Source organism: Momordica charantia (assembly GCF_013281855.1).
Source record: "Momordica charantia cultivar OHB3-1 chromosome 3 unlocalized genomic scaffold, Mcharantia_2.0 BLBB01000003.1, whole genome shotgun sequence".
Taxonomy (NCBI): Eukaryota; Viridiplantae; Streptophyta; class Magnoliopsida; order Cucurbitales; family Cucurbitaceae; genus Momordica; species Momordica charantia.
The window spans coordinates 18,231,042-18,248,009 of NW_028275161.1; the positions used below are offsets into that span (position 1 = coordinate 18,231,042).

General features: G+C 35.2%; 1 protein-coding gene across 1 annotated transcript; it reads right to left on the reverse strand.

Annotated features, from left to right (window-relative positions):
* Window positions 1–1,214: 1,214 nt before the first annotated feature.
* Window positions 1,215–15,590, reverse strand: CCC1 (cation-chloride co-transporter 1). Its single transcript, XM_022284326.2, has 13 exons — window positions 15,058–15,590; window positions 14,640–14,783; window positions 14,319–14,397; window positions 11,614–11,705; window positions 10,027–10,141; window positions 8,850–8,950; window positions 8,590–8,651; window positions 7,542–7,766; window positions 5,438–5,552; window positions 4,542–4,736; window positions 3,780–4,180; window positions 2,828–2,989; window positions 1,215–2,544 (listed from the first exon to the last, which is right to left on the reverse strand). The coding sequence occupies exons 1-13, from the start codon at window positions 15,222–15,224 to the stop codon at window positions 1,457–1,459; spliced, it is 2,946 nt and encodes a 981-aa protein (XP_022140018.1). The 5' UTR covers window positions 15,225–15,590; the 3' UTR covers window positions 1,215–1,456.
* Between the last annotated feature and the right edge of the window lie 1,378 nt (window positions 15,591–16,968).

The following is a 16,968-nucleotide window of genomic DNA, read 5'->3' on the forward strand; positions in this document are numbered from 1 at the left end:
ACAAAACAGCTAAAAATAATGGCAATAATTACAGATATAAAATAATAACAATAAAACACCTGCCATAGAATAAAAATAATGACACATTTTACCAAAGAACAAAGAAGCAGTTCATAAATGCTTGGTTTGAAAAGTGTTATTCATTTTATTTTCAAAATTGTGATTGAATAACTTATAAAATAATTGTCATTCGGAACCTTAAATGTATTTACCACACTTAATAAATTTCAAAAGAAGAATAACTTGATTTATTCTAGGTTAAAAAATACATTTGGTCCATCTACTTTCACTAAAGTAACAATTTAGTCATTGAACATTAGTTTGTAACGATTTAGTCCCTGTATTTTTCCTAAAGTAACAATTTAGTCCCTGGATTTTAACTTGTAACGATTTAGTCCCTGTAGTTTAAAATTTGTAACAATTTAGTCCCTATCGTAAATTTTTAAATTAAAATTAAGTGTCAACTCTTATCATATAACAATTTAATCTTTCTAATTCATAAATATATTTGATCCTTCTTTAGTTTATCAATTCATACATACAAGAAATTTAACAAAAAAAAAAAAAAAATCACGACAAGGACTAAATCATTACCAACTTTAAATTTCAAGGACTAAATTGTTACGTATTAAAGTTCAAGGACTAAATTGTTACTAGTTTGAAAGTATAGGAACTAAATCATTACAAACTAAATTGTTGCTTTAGCGAAAATACAGGAACTAAGAGCGCTTCTTTAATCTGTTTTCACTAAACTCTTATCCTAAAAAACAGGAAAACAACCATTCCCAAATAAACTTAAAGATTTTAACTTCGAAAATATACTGTAAAGAAAACTGAATTTGGAGCCTTAATTAGGGTGTTCATTTATATATGTAATTATAAAAACATCATCATATTATACCTACCCTTTTTTATTAGGTAGTTTAAGAATTTTCCCTTTAAATGATGAGATTTAACCATGTAAATGATTCATAATTGGAAATTAAGCATTTGAGGAAATATTTAAGCAGCGAATAATTTCATGCGGGGAACCCAATCTTCACAAAATATAGTGAGAAATTTTGTGGGGATGAAGCATGAAATGGGGGGAGAGAACCGTGAACACCTCAAGCCTTAATAGTATGAAAAAGTGTAACAAAATTCAGAATGAGAATGGTATATTTAAATGAAGATCAGATCATAGCATACAATTAAATTACTAATACCAAAAAGTCTGACCAAAGTTGTAATGCACCCCCAATGATGGCTATTTAATTTCAAAATTTCTCAGACTAATATGGTAATACAAAACAGAGAAAAAAGGGAAGATTTGTGATGGATAGTACAAAGAATGATTTGATCTAAAATGCTACAAGACTTTGAAATGAAAAGAAAAGGGAAAAAAAATGGAATGTCAATATGAACAGTAATCAAGGAATTACCAGTTACCGCTGAAGCGAGAAACCGAAACCGAAACCTACGTGAACAGCGTTACGACGTCTCTGCGGTATCCTCTTACGATCAAGAGCCTAGGCACATTCTCAACCAACAAATCCAAGTACTCCATATAGAAGTATGCAGGATGGTTTACAGGAGGTGGCGGGAGGCTCACGAGCACGACCGCAGCCATCCTCGAGTATCTTAGTATCGTCGTGTTCAACTTGAGAGTTGTATCTAGAAACTTCTCCACCTGCTTCTCATTCACACTGACAGGCTTCCCATCAGCCATTAGAGTGGTGCCTCTGCTCTCAGCTGCTGCCTTCATTTCACCTAAATAACTAGCAATCCTCCCTTGAGCAGCAGTAAACGCTTCCATCGATTCGTCTGGTTGCCCGCCATCCCCTTGTACGCCCCATGATTTTATTGTTATGACGATCACCTCAGCCTGCATTCGAAGATCGTACAAGAACTTTTTGACATCGGCTTTGAGGCCCTCAGCATCGGACTCCTCCTCTGCAATGCAGAAGACCTGAATCTTACAGCTCTCAAAGCTGGCCTTTGTGAGGAGAAGCTGAGAGAGGAGAAGCATCAGACCACCATCTCTCACAATCCAATACAAGTCTATAGTTCCATACTGCCTCTGATATTCATTAGGCCATTCATCCAGACCCTTAACAATGACAACTGCCTTGTTAGCATCAATGCAGTCGTTAATTATTCCAACAAAAGTAGCCGGGATTTCGGTTAGATTTTCACGGCGCCATATTTCTGGGTACCGCATGACTACAATATTCGGCTTCAGATTGCCAAGACCCATGGTCTGAACGATCCCCCGGAAACCTTCAGACATCGAGGGAGCCACAACAATCTCTGCCACACCTTCACAACGCTTGTAATCAATATATGTAGCAAGCTGCTTGCAGGCAGATTTCGAGTCCTCGACCCTTTCGTGGTAATCTCCATCTAGTATGGAGACAAATATGGACATTCCACGGCCTTTTTTCTTCATGCAGTTCGCAAAGTCGGCAAGTTTAGGGTGGCAGGGCACGTTTTCTGGCAGCTTCCCCCATGGCCGGCAAAATATCAAGGGTATGGGATACCAATTCTTTGGGTGAACTTGGCTCGCTGTAAAATAAATATATTGCTATATTAATAACAGTAGTAACAAAGATCTACAACCCTAACATAATTAATATGAACGAAAAAATGACTTAAGCACTGCTTTCTCACAATCAGCCATAACCAATTAAGTAAATAGCTAAATCACAATAAAGAATGATGGCCCTCCACAACAGAACATGTTAAAATGAACTTACAAATAAATAGAAACCAAGAACACTAACATAATTCAAATGAACGAAAAAATATGGTCAAGACAGAGTTTTTCTAGTGTTAGTAGTATTCTCACCTCCAAGCGAACGAAGGCTGCGAAGTGCAAGTTGGAAATATGCACTCTTGAAACCATCACCCCAGTCCCCAGCCTTACCTCTAAGGCACACATAATAATATATAAGACTTGCGAGGGCCAGAGCCACTATCGTGAATGACCAAGAGATCAAGAACATTATCACTGTAAACAAGAAAAAGAAAATTGAGTAAAAGACAACTCATATTAGTCAGAGGGAGGGAGGAGTGAGAGAGGAGGAGAGGGCCATGCGGGAGATGACAGGCAAAAAATTGGTCTAGTGACTAGCATAATGCATCTAGATTCTATTGAACAAATAACATAATCAGTTGATGCAAACTTTTCAATCCATAGCTCACCATAAATTCTTATAAAAAAACAAAATCAAAACTTTATTTTTCTTTTCCAATTTTAATCATAATTATATAGAATCGACAATAATGCATTCAATATGTAGCACTGATTACCAAATAATGCTACATATCATCATCATTGTTATTATTTTTATTATTATTATTTTTTTATAATCGGAAGTTGGAACTTTGACCCTATATCTAAGGGCACCCACGCTCGGACCTAGGAGACATCAAAAGTTTTTTATATTAAACTCATCCGAAAGTTCGAACTTAGGGCCTCTAAGCTGGTATGACCAAGAGACCCCAAGCCCTTGCCAATGACCTTGGCACTGAGCGACTATATCATTGAATTTATTGAAATTGAACATTAAAATAAAAACCTACAGAGATTTCCGTTATTTATCAACTTATTCTTTTGTGCACAGTAAGTGTGTGCCAAATAGGTACTAGGGAATTGAGAAAAGAAACACAATAGAAACCAAAATAGTTAATTGGTCATATGATACTTGCGTGAAAATTTGAGCTGAAGGCAGCAATAGCATGCAATAAGAAGCAATTGAATCTTAAAAAATCATGACATATTTGAAAGTATAGCATACCTACACAAAGAGATGCTCCAAGAAGAGAGAGGCTCCAGTGATGAAACTTCCATCGTGGACGCCAACTGGGAGCATCTAGTAGATCCAAAAGGAAGCAGGACAAGTTCACACCAGCATAACACAAAAGGAAAAACATAGTTACGGTTGGTGTGATAAGATCAAGATTCCCAATTATGACACATCCAACACAGAGAAATGCAGTAAAGAGGGTTGCAAAGTATGGTTCACTGCCATCGGCTACTTTAAAATAGTTAAGAATTGGTAATATATCATCATTAGCTATGGCTGCTAGTAAGCGGGGGGCTCCTGTCAGGCTCTGAAGAGCAGCTCCAAGGGTTGATAGAATAATTCCAACATAAATAATTGCTGGGAAAGGCCAAGCAATCGTAGCTGTAAGAAGCCTACACAAGAAATTCTGGTTCAGTATAGAAACGTTCTGAAATGCTCAACTGAAGTCTACATGAATACAATATTAGTATCAAATTCCACCCAAGCTATCTCTAAGGACTGCTCAACTTTTCATTCATAATTCAACTTTTAATCAGATGTCTAACAATGACTTGTAAGGGAAAGAACACAACACTTCAGCTGCTACATATTACGTCAGAGATCTTTTCCATCCAAATCAGTTACAGTTACCAGTAACAAATGAATTGTGGATAATGCAGAATCTCACTAGCTATAAGCCACTCAAGTAGTCAGGTCTCAGAACGGCCAATGATCAAGATTTACATTATTTCATTCGGAACTAAGACATATTACCTGTCTGTCAACAATTTCTCTCTGGTTGCCAATGCTCCAAACAGAAGGACAGATACCAGATACAATGAGGTCGTTACAAAAGTTGCAGCCAACGTTCCGATAGGAATTGAACGCTGAGTATCCTTCAGTGAAGCTGATCTATTAGAACCTGCCATTATTCCCGTCACAGCAGGAAAAAATAGACCAACCAACGCACTGCAAAAAAGGACAGAAGTAGAAAACTAATTCACAATAATTTCTTCAGAAATATGTAAATTGTAATCATCATTAGGCTTTATCCACTCAAGAAGCCAAAAATGATAATAATAGTTATTAAAATAAGATATCTGAGCTTTTTTTCTCAATATTATTAAATTCCATTCAAAAGTTTGACATATTATTTCATAAATCAGTGGTCCAATTCAAGAACATTGTGCAGTCAATATAAATATAAATATATATAACACACACACTGAAGACCTCAAAAGTGGAAAACCAAAAATCCATAGAATACTTTTTTTTGGTAAGTGTTAGAATATTTATATTAGTATAGTTTATATTATTGTAATAATCTGTACTAGTTTGTCCTTTATTGTTCTTTTACATTCTTAGACCTTTCTTGTATATTTGTCTATCTATATTCTTAAGTAATGATAATAGAATTATCCGATTCTCTCAAACCTTAATCCCTACGGTAAGAAACATTGATTTCATTGATGTCCATATAATATTGTGCTCTACTTTAGGATCATGGCAACTAAGACTAACATCCAACAACCCTATATTCCAATAAAACAAATAGTTCTCGTGTAAGTAAAAAGACAGTTTGGACTTCAGTCTATAGCATTTAAGACAAACCCCATACTATTAACTCATAAAAATATTTAAAAGCTGGAAAAATAATATCCACAGCTTACTTGAAATTCCAGTATACTTTTCCTAGAGGATCGGGAATTCCAGCGCTGTTAGTCATTTGATAATCAGAACTCCAGTTTTCTTTAAAAGATTCCAAACTCAAGCCTGTGACACCGTCTGTATAACATTGAAAAAGAAAACACAAAGTCAATTCCTCCTCTACATCTTGTATATCTTTTATAAGTGATGTAGAGACCAAGGTTGGAGAGAATTCAATGTTATGTATTCTCGTTATTAAAGTCTATATATATAGACAAATATACAAGGTTGACCTAATCCTCTAAGGAGAAGGTAAAGGACAAATTAATATTAATATAAGAATATAAAATATACTAATATATACTCTAACACTCCCCCTCAAGTTGGTGCATATTTATTAATCATGCCCAACTTGTTAGACAAATAATCTATTCGTGTTCCACTCAACTTGTGTTCTGTGATTTTTGATATCATTAGGATCACCTCAGAAGTTAGGATTGATTTCTTCTCAGCCATAACAAACAAACAAACTTATTTGAACAAAACGACAGAACTAGACCAAACCAAATCTAACCAAAACCGGTATAAATCAACCAAACCGAACCGGAATGTGACAAACCAGACCGAACCGAACTTGAACCGGATGAACCAAACCACTTGAAACCAAACCGGTTGAACTGGACCACTTGAACCGGATCAGGTGTTTTCTGAAACCAGAAACCCTAAGTGCTACCCCCACGAAAACCAGAGGGGCGAAGGCGACGGGTGGCGACTGGCGGTGACGAAAGCACACGGCGATGGCGACGGCGATTGGCGGCGAGATGAAACCCACAAACAGCAATTGGAAAACAGCAGCGTTGGCGAATCAGCAAACGGCGGCGGTGGTCGGCGGCGACAGTAGTAGTGAGTTGAGTTAGATAGCAATTAACAAAATCCTAAGGGACAAGACCCTAATGGGCACAAAACCCTAATGGGCATCAAAACCTAATGGGCATCAAACTCTAATGGGCACAAAATCCTAATGGGCAAGAAACCTAGAGCTCTGATACCATGTAGAGACTAAGGTTGGAGAGAATCCAATGTTATGTATTCTCATTATTAAAGTCTATATAGAAGGTAAAAGACAAATTAATATTAATACAAGAATATAAAATATACTAATATATACTCTAACAAGTGACAAACATTAAATAACTTCCCTGTTCGTTAGTATGTCATTAAATTGTTACAATAGCATATTGAAAGACATTGGCCTGATGATGGTTAAATGTATAATAACTATTGGTACATCCAAGTTTCCATACAAAGTTCAGTAAAAGATAAATTAAACCACACGAAGAGGTCGAACACAAATCCTTATTATCTTCTCAGAAAATCACCGGCATACTCCCAATCCCAATAACACATTCAAGAGTTAAGTCATAAACTACCAAATGTTTATGAACCCTTGTCAACTAGAAGAACGGAGCACAGAAGCAGAACATGTGGAAACTGTATTCCTAGTAAACTTTCCTCAGATAAGTTCAATTCTTTTAAAAAAAATTTGTGGCCACTGGCCAGTACTGTATACGGCCTCAAATTGGAGTGCTCTTCACAAATCACAGGTAATTCTCCTTTCCTTATCAACTTAGACTGGAAACCTGTTATTAGATTCTTCCTTCATTGGCTTAGGGATTTCTCATCCCGGAGGCCTTTAGGTTGCTCTCTTTCTTTTTTCTTTTAATATGTTCTATTCTGTATCTCACTTGAAATATATTAACCAAGTAGCAGCTTCTCCTAGAAAGACGGTAGATTCTAATCCCAACCCTTGCACCTATGTTAGCTTAAACTCGGCTAAAACATATAATAAAACTGACATGGGATGGTCCACAATGGTCAAATGAAAGTACTTTTTGGCACTGAATTAGATGAGAAGAGGCAAAAATAGGGAACAAAATCATGCCATCCATATACTTCTCATAGGATAAAACTGAAAGTTTCAGCCAATTACAGGTTGACTGCCAGTTTTCAACATGCAGAATCTGAACTGAAAGAATTGTCCACGGAATACAGGACCACATATTTAGAAGAAAAACTAGCTCATAAGATATTATTTTACATTAAAAAGGAAAAAACTAAAAAACTCACCTGCAGGGTCGTTTTTCCCTGCCAGAAAAACTCCAAGAAATATGCATAATAGTGAGAACAAGACTGGAATAAGGAACGCAGGAGCAACCCTATTAATCATTTTCACACCACCAAACACAATGAAGCAGAGGAGAATTGTCACAATGATGCCATAGACTTGCAAGTCATGTGAACTTGGACTTTGTATTGGTGCAACAGTTGTTCCATTAACTTTGGTTACAGCCTCTGCATCCCAATAACAATATAGTCAACGAAGCGCAACAAGTCCATCTGATAAAAATTTGAAAAGTCCTTTGCAAAAATGGAAATTTGAAAAGTATATTGCTAGTACCAAATACACAAAGTGTCTAGAATGCCATTGTGTAAGACACCAAACAATCAAAATGGACAAAAACCATTTGTAAAATGAGAAATAGCACGAATCACATGGTGAAAAGTTTCAAGGGAAAGGAGAAGCGGGTTGGATTGTATATGGTTCTAATAAATCTTACATTATTGATGCTACTGTAACCAGCATTATAGAACTCCCTAGGCTTTCTGTAGTGATACTATCATAACCAGCATTATAGAACTCCATATGCTTTCTGTATTGATACTATCATAAACCAGCATTATATAACTCCCTATGCTTTCTTCTGTGCTGGCCCAATTGCTTTAAATTGGATTGCCATCCAATCCTTCTTTGCAATTCCACCTCTTAAACGATATTATTTGGTTTAATACAAAAATAAAACCATCATACGTCATAGAAAATATAGTAGAGCGATGCTTATTACATCAAAATGATATTACAATGTATCACGAAAAAAGAAAGCCACCATGCTTCAAAAAAATATACTATAGTTATCTTCACAGGTTAAATTATACCACACACCTTGCATATCGCACAAATAAACCCTTGATATGAAAGCAAAATTAGAAACTTGATATAATTACAAGTTATAGACGCACATTAACAAGTCAAGAAAATCCACAACCAAGTAACAATAAATAACCACTTAAGTAGAGAGAACATTCCATGTCTATAGCAGCAAATACTCATCATTACCTCTGAATATTCCTGCAGCTGGTACAGCATTCAAAAACGTTTCCACAGCTCCCAAGACATAACTGAACCACCAGATTGGGGAGAGGAGGAGTCGAGAATGCAGAAGTTAACATATATAGAGAGCTGGTGCAAATTTAAATAAAACAAAAAATGCAACTGGGCAATAAAAATAATGGTAAGACAACTACAACTTTGAAGTCTTTTCTAATATACCAATCACATACATCAACAACCATCAAAACTAAAACATAAATACTCACAGAGCACCAGCTACTGCATTTCCAAGAAAGAAACATAGCCCAATGCTAACTCCAACCTCTGGACCAAGGGCACGACCTATCAGATAATATGGTCCCCCACCCTACAAGCAAATAAACAATCAAGAGAATTAGTTGGCAAGCATCCAAGCATATTATTCTAAGGGAACTTAGCTGGTAGTTTTCTCACTATCAAACTAATGGGACAGGTATTTTTTGTGACATATTGCTCCATAAATTTACCCGTCAAGGAATGGCTCGAAAAAACAAATTTTTGTTAGGTTAAATATCCATAAATGAATTAAATTTACCCTAACCCATTAGCTTAAACTTTTGGGTCCATTGGTGGTTTGTTCATGTTTAATATGGTACCAGAGCAAGAGGTCCCGTATTTAAACCCTTGTATTATTGTTTCGTCCCATTATTGATTTCCACTTGTTCGGCCTTGTGCAATTTTCCAAGCACACAAATGTGGGAGTGTTACATATCCATAAATGAATTAAATTTACCCTAACCCATTAGCTTAAGCTTTTTGGTTCATTGGTAGTTTGTTCATGTTTAATAAATACAAGGTGGAAATTTGCAGGGTTTTTTTTCTTTTAATATAGAAACAATTTCACTAATAGGGGGAGAAGATCCAAGCCCTGAGAAAGGGAGGTTAAAAAAATTGTCCTATTAGTTAAAAGAGAATTCAAAACATAATTGTTGAATGGAGGAACATTTTTATAATTTTACCCCATGTAAGAGCCAAAAGGAAAAAGGTTCTAGGAAAAATCTCAGAGAACCTCTCTTTGTCAAAAGAAATCCAATTGTTACTTCCAACCCAAAAAGACCAAAAAATGCTATATCATCCTCCTTTCTCATCAATAGATGATGTATACAAGGGGAACCGTTGAATATTTTATATATCCCGCTATATTCTTCCTCATACAAACTGATGTACTTAAAAAGCTCAGCGATAAATTAATAAGTTTAAGGAAAGCATGGGTAGAGATAAAACAACCGCACCATTTAAAATAATATATCAATTTGAGAAATTATAGGCTATACAACAGTTAATCACTCTCTTATTAATGGTTAAGAAAATCCACCAGCTTTGCTCACTTTAGGAACAAAAAAAAAATCACTGTAAAGTCTTGAAGGATGAAGAAGGTTGAAGTTACAATCTAAAAAAATGTACCTTCATTGCACCATTAGTTGCAATAGCGCTCAGTGAAATCGAAGTCAAGAATGTACATAAACCACAAAATGCCACCAGCACTAATGATTCACCAATGCCAGCCATGCCAACAATCCTGCATTTTTTATAGAATAGAAACATCTTTCATTTAGAATTTGTTTCTATAAGAAACAATTTCTGTAATTCCTTTCATTTAGAAAAAGTGAAACCATACAAAAAAAGGACCTCCCATGAAACAGGGCCCAACAAACTATTACCAGAAGGAGCCCCAATTGTTGATAGTAATAATAAAGAGGAGCATATTACAGAAAAAACTAGATAAATGGACCCATGTCGACTCAAAAAACTATCCTAAATTCTACACCTTAGACTATTCCCAAAAATATCCCTTCTCTCCCTCCTTCCTCTATTTGTATAACCAATTCATACTCACCCCAAACTAATTACCATAACACCTCTAACTAATATACTCATACTATTCCCAAACTAACCCTAATTAGGACTCTCACGAAACCCAGCAAACACTTTGCAGAGACAAGTCCAACTTTTTTAAGGCAAAAATTACTGAAAAAAGAAGTGAACGAGGGCTTATTCCTTTCTTTCCTACAGTTTCAAATAGATTTGTGGGGATAAGGCATGAGGATTCTTTTTCTGCAGCCTATATCCAGAGTTCAGGATCTTGGATGTTGGTGACACGAGACTTTTGTAGGAACCTTCCCTCTACAAATCAAGTTGGTAAGCTGCTTCAATTTCAAATATTTAGAACGACTTTAAATAGAAGTTAAATTTACTTGATTGATTAAAGGCATATTACTTATTGAAGTGCACGAGATTTTATTAAAGAATTATGCCAATATCAAAACTATATTTAAATGCTCAAAGGATTTATCTTATCAAACTTTGCCACAATCTATCCTCGACCAAGAACAATTTGGTCCAGTTGAGCTGAAGCAGCAACTATTTTCCACAAACGATGCCAAAGCTTGACTTCATGCCTAGCTAGTATACACTTTGCAGGAATTCAGAGACCAAAAAGGTTCCTACTGTTTCTTTGCTTATACAGTAAAAAGGAATATTGGATTATTCTCTCCTATTGAATTCATAATCTCTCTCAGGTCTTAGACCCTTTGTCCAATGGCAATATAATACTTATTCAATGGCCATAACTTGATAGGAAAGCTAAGACTCTTTGGACAGATACAGTTAAAGAAATCACTTGGGCCTTATGGTTAGAACACGAACTCCTCCAATCTACCAAAAAAGGGAAACAGATTGAAAGGAGGTTTTTACTTGGCCAAGTTTCATCACTCTTCTTGGTGTTCTTTGTCTAATGAAAACCTCTAAACCTATGTCTACCTTTGCAATTAATGTTATTAGGATGTTTTTCTGTAAACTCCTATTGGAAGAAGATAGATTTTGTTTGTAACTTATCATTGTTTCAGTCAGAAGTGTCTCCTTGTTCATAAAAATATAGAAGGTGGAAATTTCAGCTAAGGTACTTTCTCTAGTTCCACGAGGTTCATTCAGAATAAACATGTAAAATACAAAAAATACTACACGAAAATTGCATTTAGATGAAAGACTTACCAAGTAAATCGAATATAGTAAATGATTCCTAATATGTTCTGCAAGCATGGGATAAATACACCCATCATTGTACCCGATTTGACTTCATTGGTCTGCATGAAATGTATTGAGAAAATAGCATTAAAAAATTATAATTTAAAGGTCAAGATGCAGCGATTTAAATTATACATCTTTTGAACCCACTAATAATTGCTTACATGTACTGAGTAAAGAAAGAGAATGCACTGTACAAAACTGAACACACGAGATTTCATAAACTATTTTTTTATTTTAACAAGAAACAAACTTTTTATTGATTAATGAAAATGAATATAAAATTGTTCAAAGATACAAACTCCCGAACAAGTGAAAGAAAAAGCGAAACGAAATAACAGAAACAAAATTAAGGGGGAGTTATAAAAGCCTCCCAGTTTGAAAAAATCATACTCGAAGAATAATCAACAAAAAAATTAGATAGATCACACCATTGAGAAGTCTTAAACTTGGCTGAATTGAAAGCATCAACCAAATCTTTACTCTTCCCTTTGAAGATCCTTTGATTTCTTTCAAACGAAATATTGGATAACAAAGCTTTAATTCCGTTACGCCAAAAAATCATAAACTATTTTTTAAGCATAAGCTTATGTTGCTAGAAGATCGTATTGACGTCAATGAAACAGGGAATTAAAACTAAAGAATAGGCCACTTGGAAAAATATCAGCCCCATAAATTTCTTATATTACAACTGGAACAACAATATTTTAATATATAGATGCTTCAAGACTTATTATCATAAACATTTATTGATAGATGTAGAGGGCAGTGACCCAAATACAAATAAAATCAAAGATTTCTGTTCTTGTTTTGTTCTAGTGACATTAAACTTGACAAATCAACGTTGATTGTAACTGAGCCAATTCCAGGTTCGATTGCCAGCTACTCACCAACAAAGTTAGCAGTAACAGCCCAAATATTGCAATGAAGGGAACACCTATAATTAACTTGCTCATGTTATTTATAAATCTATATTGAAAAAATATTTTTTTTTAAAAGTTAATCAATTTAAGACTAAGGTGAAAATAATGAATGCATTTGTTATAGCTATCAAAGACTAACTTAGATTGTTATCCTTATCACGATAGACGATAGTAGAGTGTCAAGATCATATTTGTCCCAAATTGATAAAGAAAAAAAAAAATCCTAAATCACCATCCTAGTGTCTTCTCCACAAAACTTTTGACCATCTTTCTAGTTTCAAAGATCTCAACAAGATAGATAAATGAACTAATAAATGAGTTTCTCTAACAAAGCTCCAACTTAAAAGGATTTTAAAGATAGACAGATAATAAAGTGGGATTCCATTTGGGACAATTTGGACGAAGGTGAGCTACGTCCACCTTATAGACATCAGCCTTTTTTCAAATTTCAATATGCCAGAGACTAAACCTCAAGGACTATAGGTTCACAGAAAGAAAGAAATCTGCAATAATGATCCAACGGGGGAGAAGTAGAACAGGGCCAAGAGCAACTTCAGAACCCAACTGAGACCAACACTCAACCTTGGTCTGATCACAATCAATCCTGACACTGATCACTTGGATTTTATTGTTTCATAAACTATATATTCCTCTAAAATGACCACCCTAATGAGATTAGCAAAAGAGTCTTCCTTGCAACTCAAAATAAAATTTCATCATCAAACTGCAAATATATCAGATGAACTCTATTCTTTCTCACTCTAAACCCCACAATCAGACATTTGACCGTCCCTTTAAAAATGAGTTTACTGAGAAGTGAGAATATAAGGCACCACGATAAAAGAAAATTCATGAGGGTTCCCTTATCTATTACCTTCCTAAAAGGAAGATCCCTTAGGATTCCCATTGATCGAAATAGAGAAATGAACTAGCTTGAGTCTAGTTCCATCTAAGTTCTCATTTAACCCAAAACCCCTTTTTGCAAAAGACCTTATCCATGAAGCTTTTTTTTTTTTTTTGATATCCGTGTGTCCGGGCCAGCTTACGCGCACCTCGACTATTCACGGACCAAACTACATTTGGTTGACAAGGAAACTCGTAGGATATTAAATCCTAGGTAGGTGGCCACCATGGTTTGAACTATTCCTCTAAGTCATTTTCTATTTACATTGGCCCTCATTGACCACTTGAGCCATTCCATGATGGTTCCATGAAGCTATATTGAGATAGTTATAACTTTCTCACGATCAATCTGACCCCTTGTTGATTCTGGACTATAGTTCTTGGTGGCCGATTTGGAAGAAGTACCTTGTCAAGAATTTTCCTACCTGCTGACGGATCACCCTTACAACAAACTAGACACTGTGCTAATAGGTCTAAAAACTTTAGTATCTACATCTACTTCCACTAATTTCTCTAGGATAAGGAAAATGAAGACCAAGAATCAATTAAGCCTCTCAGAATACCTTAAATAAATTCATCTTAATGATGTGCCAACTTTCTTGAAAGAAGGCCAAGCTCTACTCTCGAATCTGACAACCACCTAGCCAATCTTCTCAGGGGAAATGTAAATGGTTATCTCTAGCCACACTAATGGGTTGCCAATCCAAGCCCACCAAGAAGGGTTTGTGGATTTCGTTGTGCATCTATAGAGATATCTTTGCAATCACTCTGACTAAAATCAACATATATAATTAATAGGAGAATAGTAGTGCAAAGCACACAATGATGCAAGTTAATATAGTTTACCTTTGGCAATCCCTGAGTGATGGGAACACTTTCACCATCTCGAGGACTAGAAGGTGCTTGAATTTGTTCCCCCATCATACTATAATAGCAACAAACATACTAGAAGCATTAAACCATATTTAGATTTGGTAATTGAAAGAATTTAAATCGAATGAAAATCTCCAAAAGCATATTGCATCATATATAAAGGAACAGTGACTAGAAATAGCTTTGTGGACAGCGTCCACCTGGATTCCATAAAAAAGGTCATCTCATAGACACATCGAAGAAATTTTAAAAAGTTGATGGAAAACCAGACTACGTACATAGAAAGAAGAGTACCTCTTAAGGCCAAGAATATTGACAAGAGAATCAAAACCAAAAAACTCCAGCTTGGAATCTCGCTGGGGGCCATTAACTTCTATACGAGAAGGAGAGTTCCCTTCTTTTTCATCAGAGCCTCCCTGAGAACCCACTTTTACCTTCCTGCAAAGAAGCAAAAGATATAAAACCACACCACACTTGAACATATAATCTCAAGTCTCCAGAACTTGATCAAAACCATGAGAATGCCTCTTAATATACATATCCAAATAAAACCTGATATATTTCTTCGAATTTACACCTCTAAAATCAATAATGATTAAGAAACAACGCCTTTCCTTTTCCCAAACACAAAATCCACTTTGCCACATTCAAACCCAACAAGAGCATAACAAAAATCACAAAAACTAAAGAGTTTAAGACAAAAATAGATTACTTCATAGAAGGGTGGCGCATGGGAACGGAGGGCGAAGAAGATGAAGATCCCGGATCCATGGAGGACATTTCAAGAACAGCACGATCATGGGCTTCCACGGGGCGGTACTTCCTTCCCCTCTTCCCATGAAAATCCTCCTCCCCACTCTCAATATCAGCATTGTCCATTCGAGAACAACGTAAGATCAAATTCTCCCTCCTTTTTTCTCAATCTTCCGATTCTTTTCTGCGCGCCAACAAGTCAGGAGAAGAAAAAGATGCAGATCCAGAAAGAAGAAGGGTGAATGAACCGCAGATCCAAGTCAGACAGAGCGTATATAGGAAGCGAGACGTCGGCGAGAAGGGGTAGACCAAGTTGAGAAATTGAAAGAAGAAGAAAACCAAGAAAAGAAAGCGGATTTGGGATTTATATACTTAATTATAATTTCCCATATCCATGTTAATGTCAGAGCGGGCGAGAGAAACGGGTTTGAATGGGAAAATGGCTCGCGGCGAAGGAAGGAACCAAGGAAATTTTCTTTTTCTTTTTTTTTTTTTTCTTTGTTGGACTGTGTTTTGAAACGCAAGCGAGTACTTGAATTCACGGACAAGTAGGCGCGTGGAGAAACGCTGGTTCTTACCGAACTTCGCACAGTTTTCGTCCGTACGGAGGATTAAGAAGATTATTGTGCTAATTACTTGCAACGGAAATTTTGGGGGCTAACTGCCATTTTTATTTTACTCCTTTTTACCACAGATTTTATCTTCTTTCTTTTTTTAGTTAAAAGGGAAAAAAATCCTCTTTTTTTTTTTCAAATGTTTGTATTTAGTTAAGTATTGTGAAATTCATTTTAAAGTTTCAGCTTTATAATTAAAACGTAAACTTAAATTAATACCATGGGGTTTCGTTAAATTACTTAAAAGTAAATTTAATTTAAGCAAATTAAAGTTTCAAGAATTTGTGATTGTTGTTGTTACCTGATAAGTGAGAGAGAGAAGAAAAATGTGTGATTGTTGTGAGCGTTTTTGTGCATGGACGATACTATTTTTTTGAGTTCTAATTCCATGGTTGTGGTGGACCATTTTTGTGGTCAAATTTGAGTTTTTAACTTTGAATTTGAGTGCTATTTGATCTATTTGATGTTGTGATTCAGTTTAGGCATGTGCATTATTGGACTTGAATATTTTGTAATTTGATTTTTGTGTGACTATTGATTGATTGGATGGAGTTGAAAGTTTGAAGTTAAGAGTGACCTATTGAACTACAATTTAGACATGAGATTTTTGCAACTTCTCTCCTTGATTTAGAAAAAATTATTAGCATTCTTAACTAATATTAAAAAATTAAATAACTATAACATACTAATTTAAACTCACGTATTATCTCATTGTTTATTTAAATTTACTCTAAAGTTAATGGTGAGAAGTAGAATGGTGGGTTGCTTGCATCTCTATGAAGCATCTGTTCATAGTTAAATTTGTTAAATTTTTTAAAAAATTAAAAAAATATATATTTTGAAGACGTCACCAAACATAACAAAACACTTAAAAATATCTACTATTTTTCTTTGAGATTTGAGATCCAAATTTTCAATCTACATTTTTTTTTTTGGTAAAACAATTTGAGGATACGATCAAAAAGAAATAGTACATGCTAATTACCGTTTAACTATATTTATGTCGACTTCTATTGTACTTAAAAAAAAGAGACATCACATAGATGATTATGTGAATAACTAATTAAGAGAAATAACATGACTTAGCATGCATCACAAAAAAGAATTACTTACGGAGCAACCGTCTAACCCTACAACATTTGATATCGGAAAACACATAGAATAACTAATTCCTAAAGTAGGTGGTCATCATGGGATTTGAACTCATTCCTAGTTCCTTTAGACCAATGAATCAACCACGATGATTCAGAAAAAAG

What these genes read in the sequence shown, in the direction of transcription:
- CCC1 (XM_022284326.2), bottom strand. Translation starts at nt 15,224, where the DNA reads ATGGACAATGCTGATATTGAGAGTGGGGAGGAGGATTTTCATGGGAAG. An exon ending in AATGCAGTAGCTGGTGCTCT is followed by an intron (nt 8,652 to 8,849) that starts GTGAGTATTTAT and finishes CTGGTGGTTCAG; the next exon opens with TTATGTCTTGGGAGCTGTGG. An exon ending in CAGCCTTCGTTCGCTTGGAG is followed by an intron (nt 2,545 to 2,827) that starts GTGAGAATACTA and finishes TTTATTTTACAG; the next exon opens with CGAGCCAAGTTCACCCAAAG.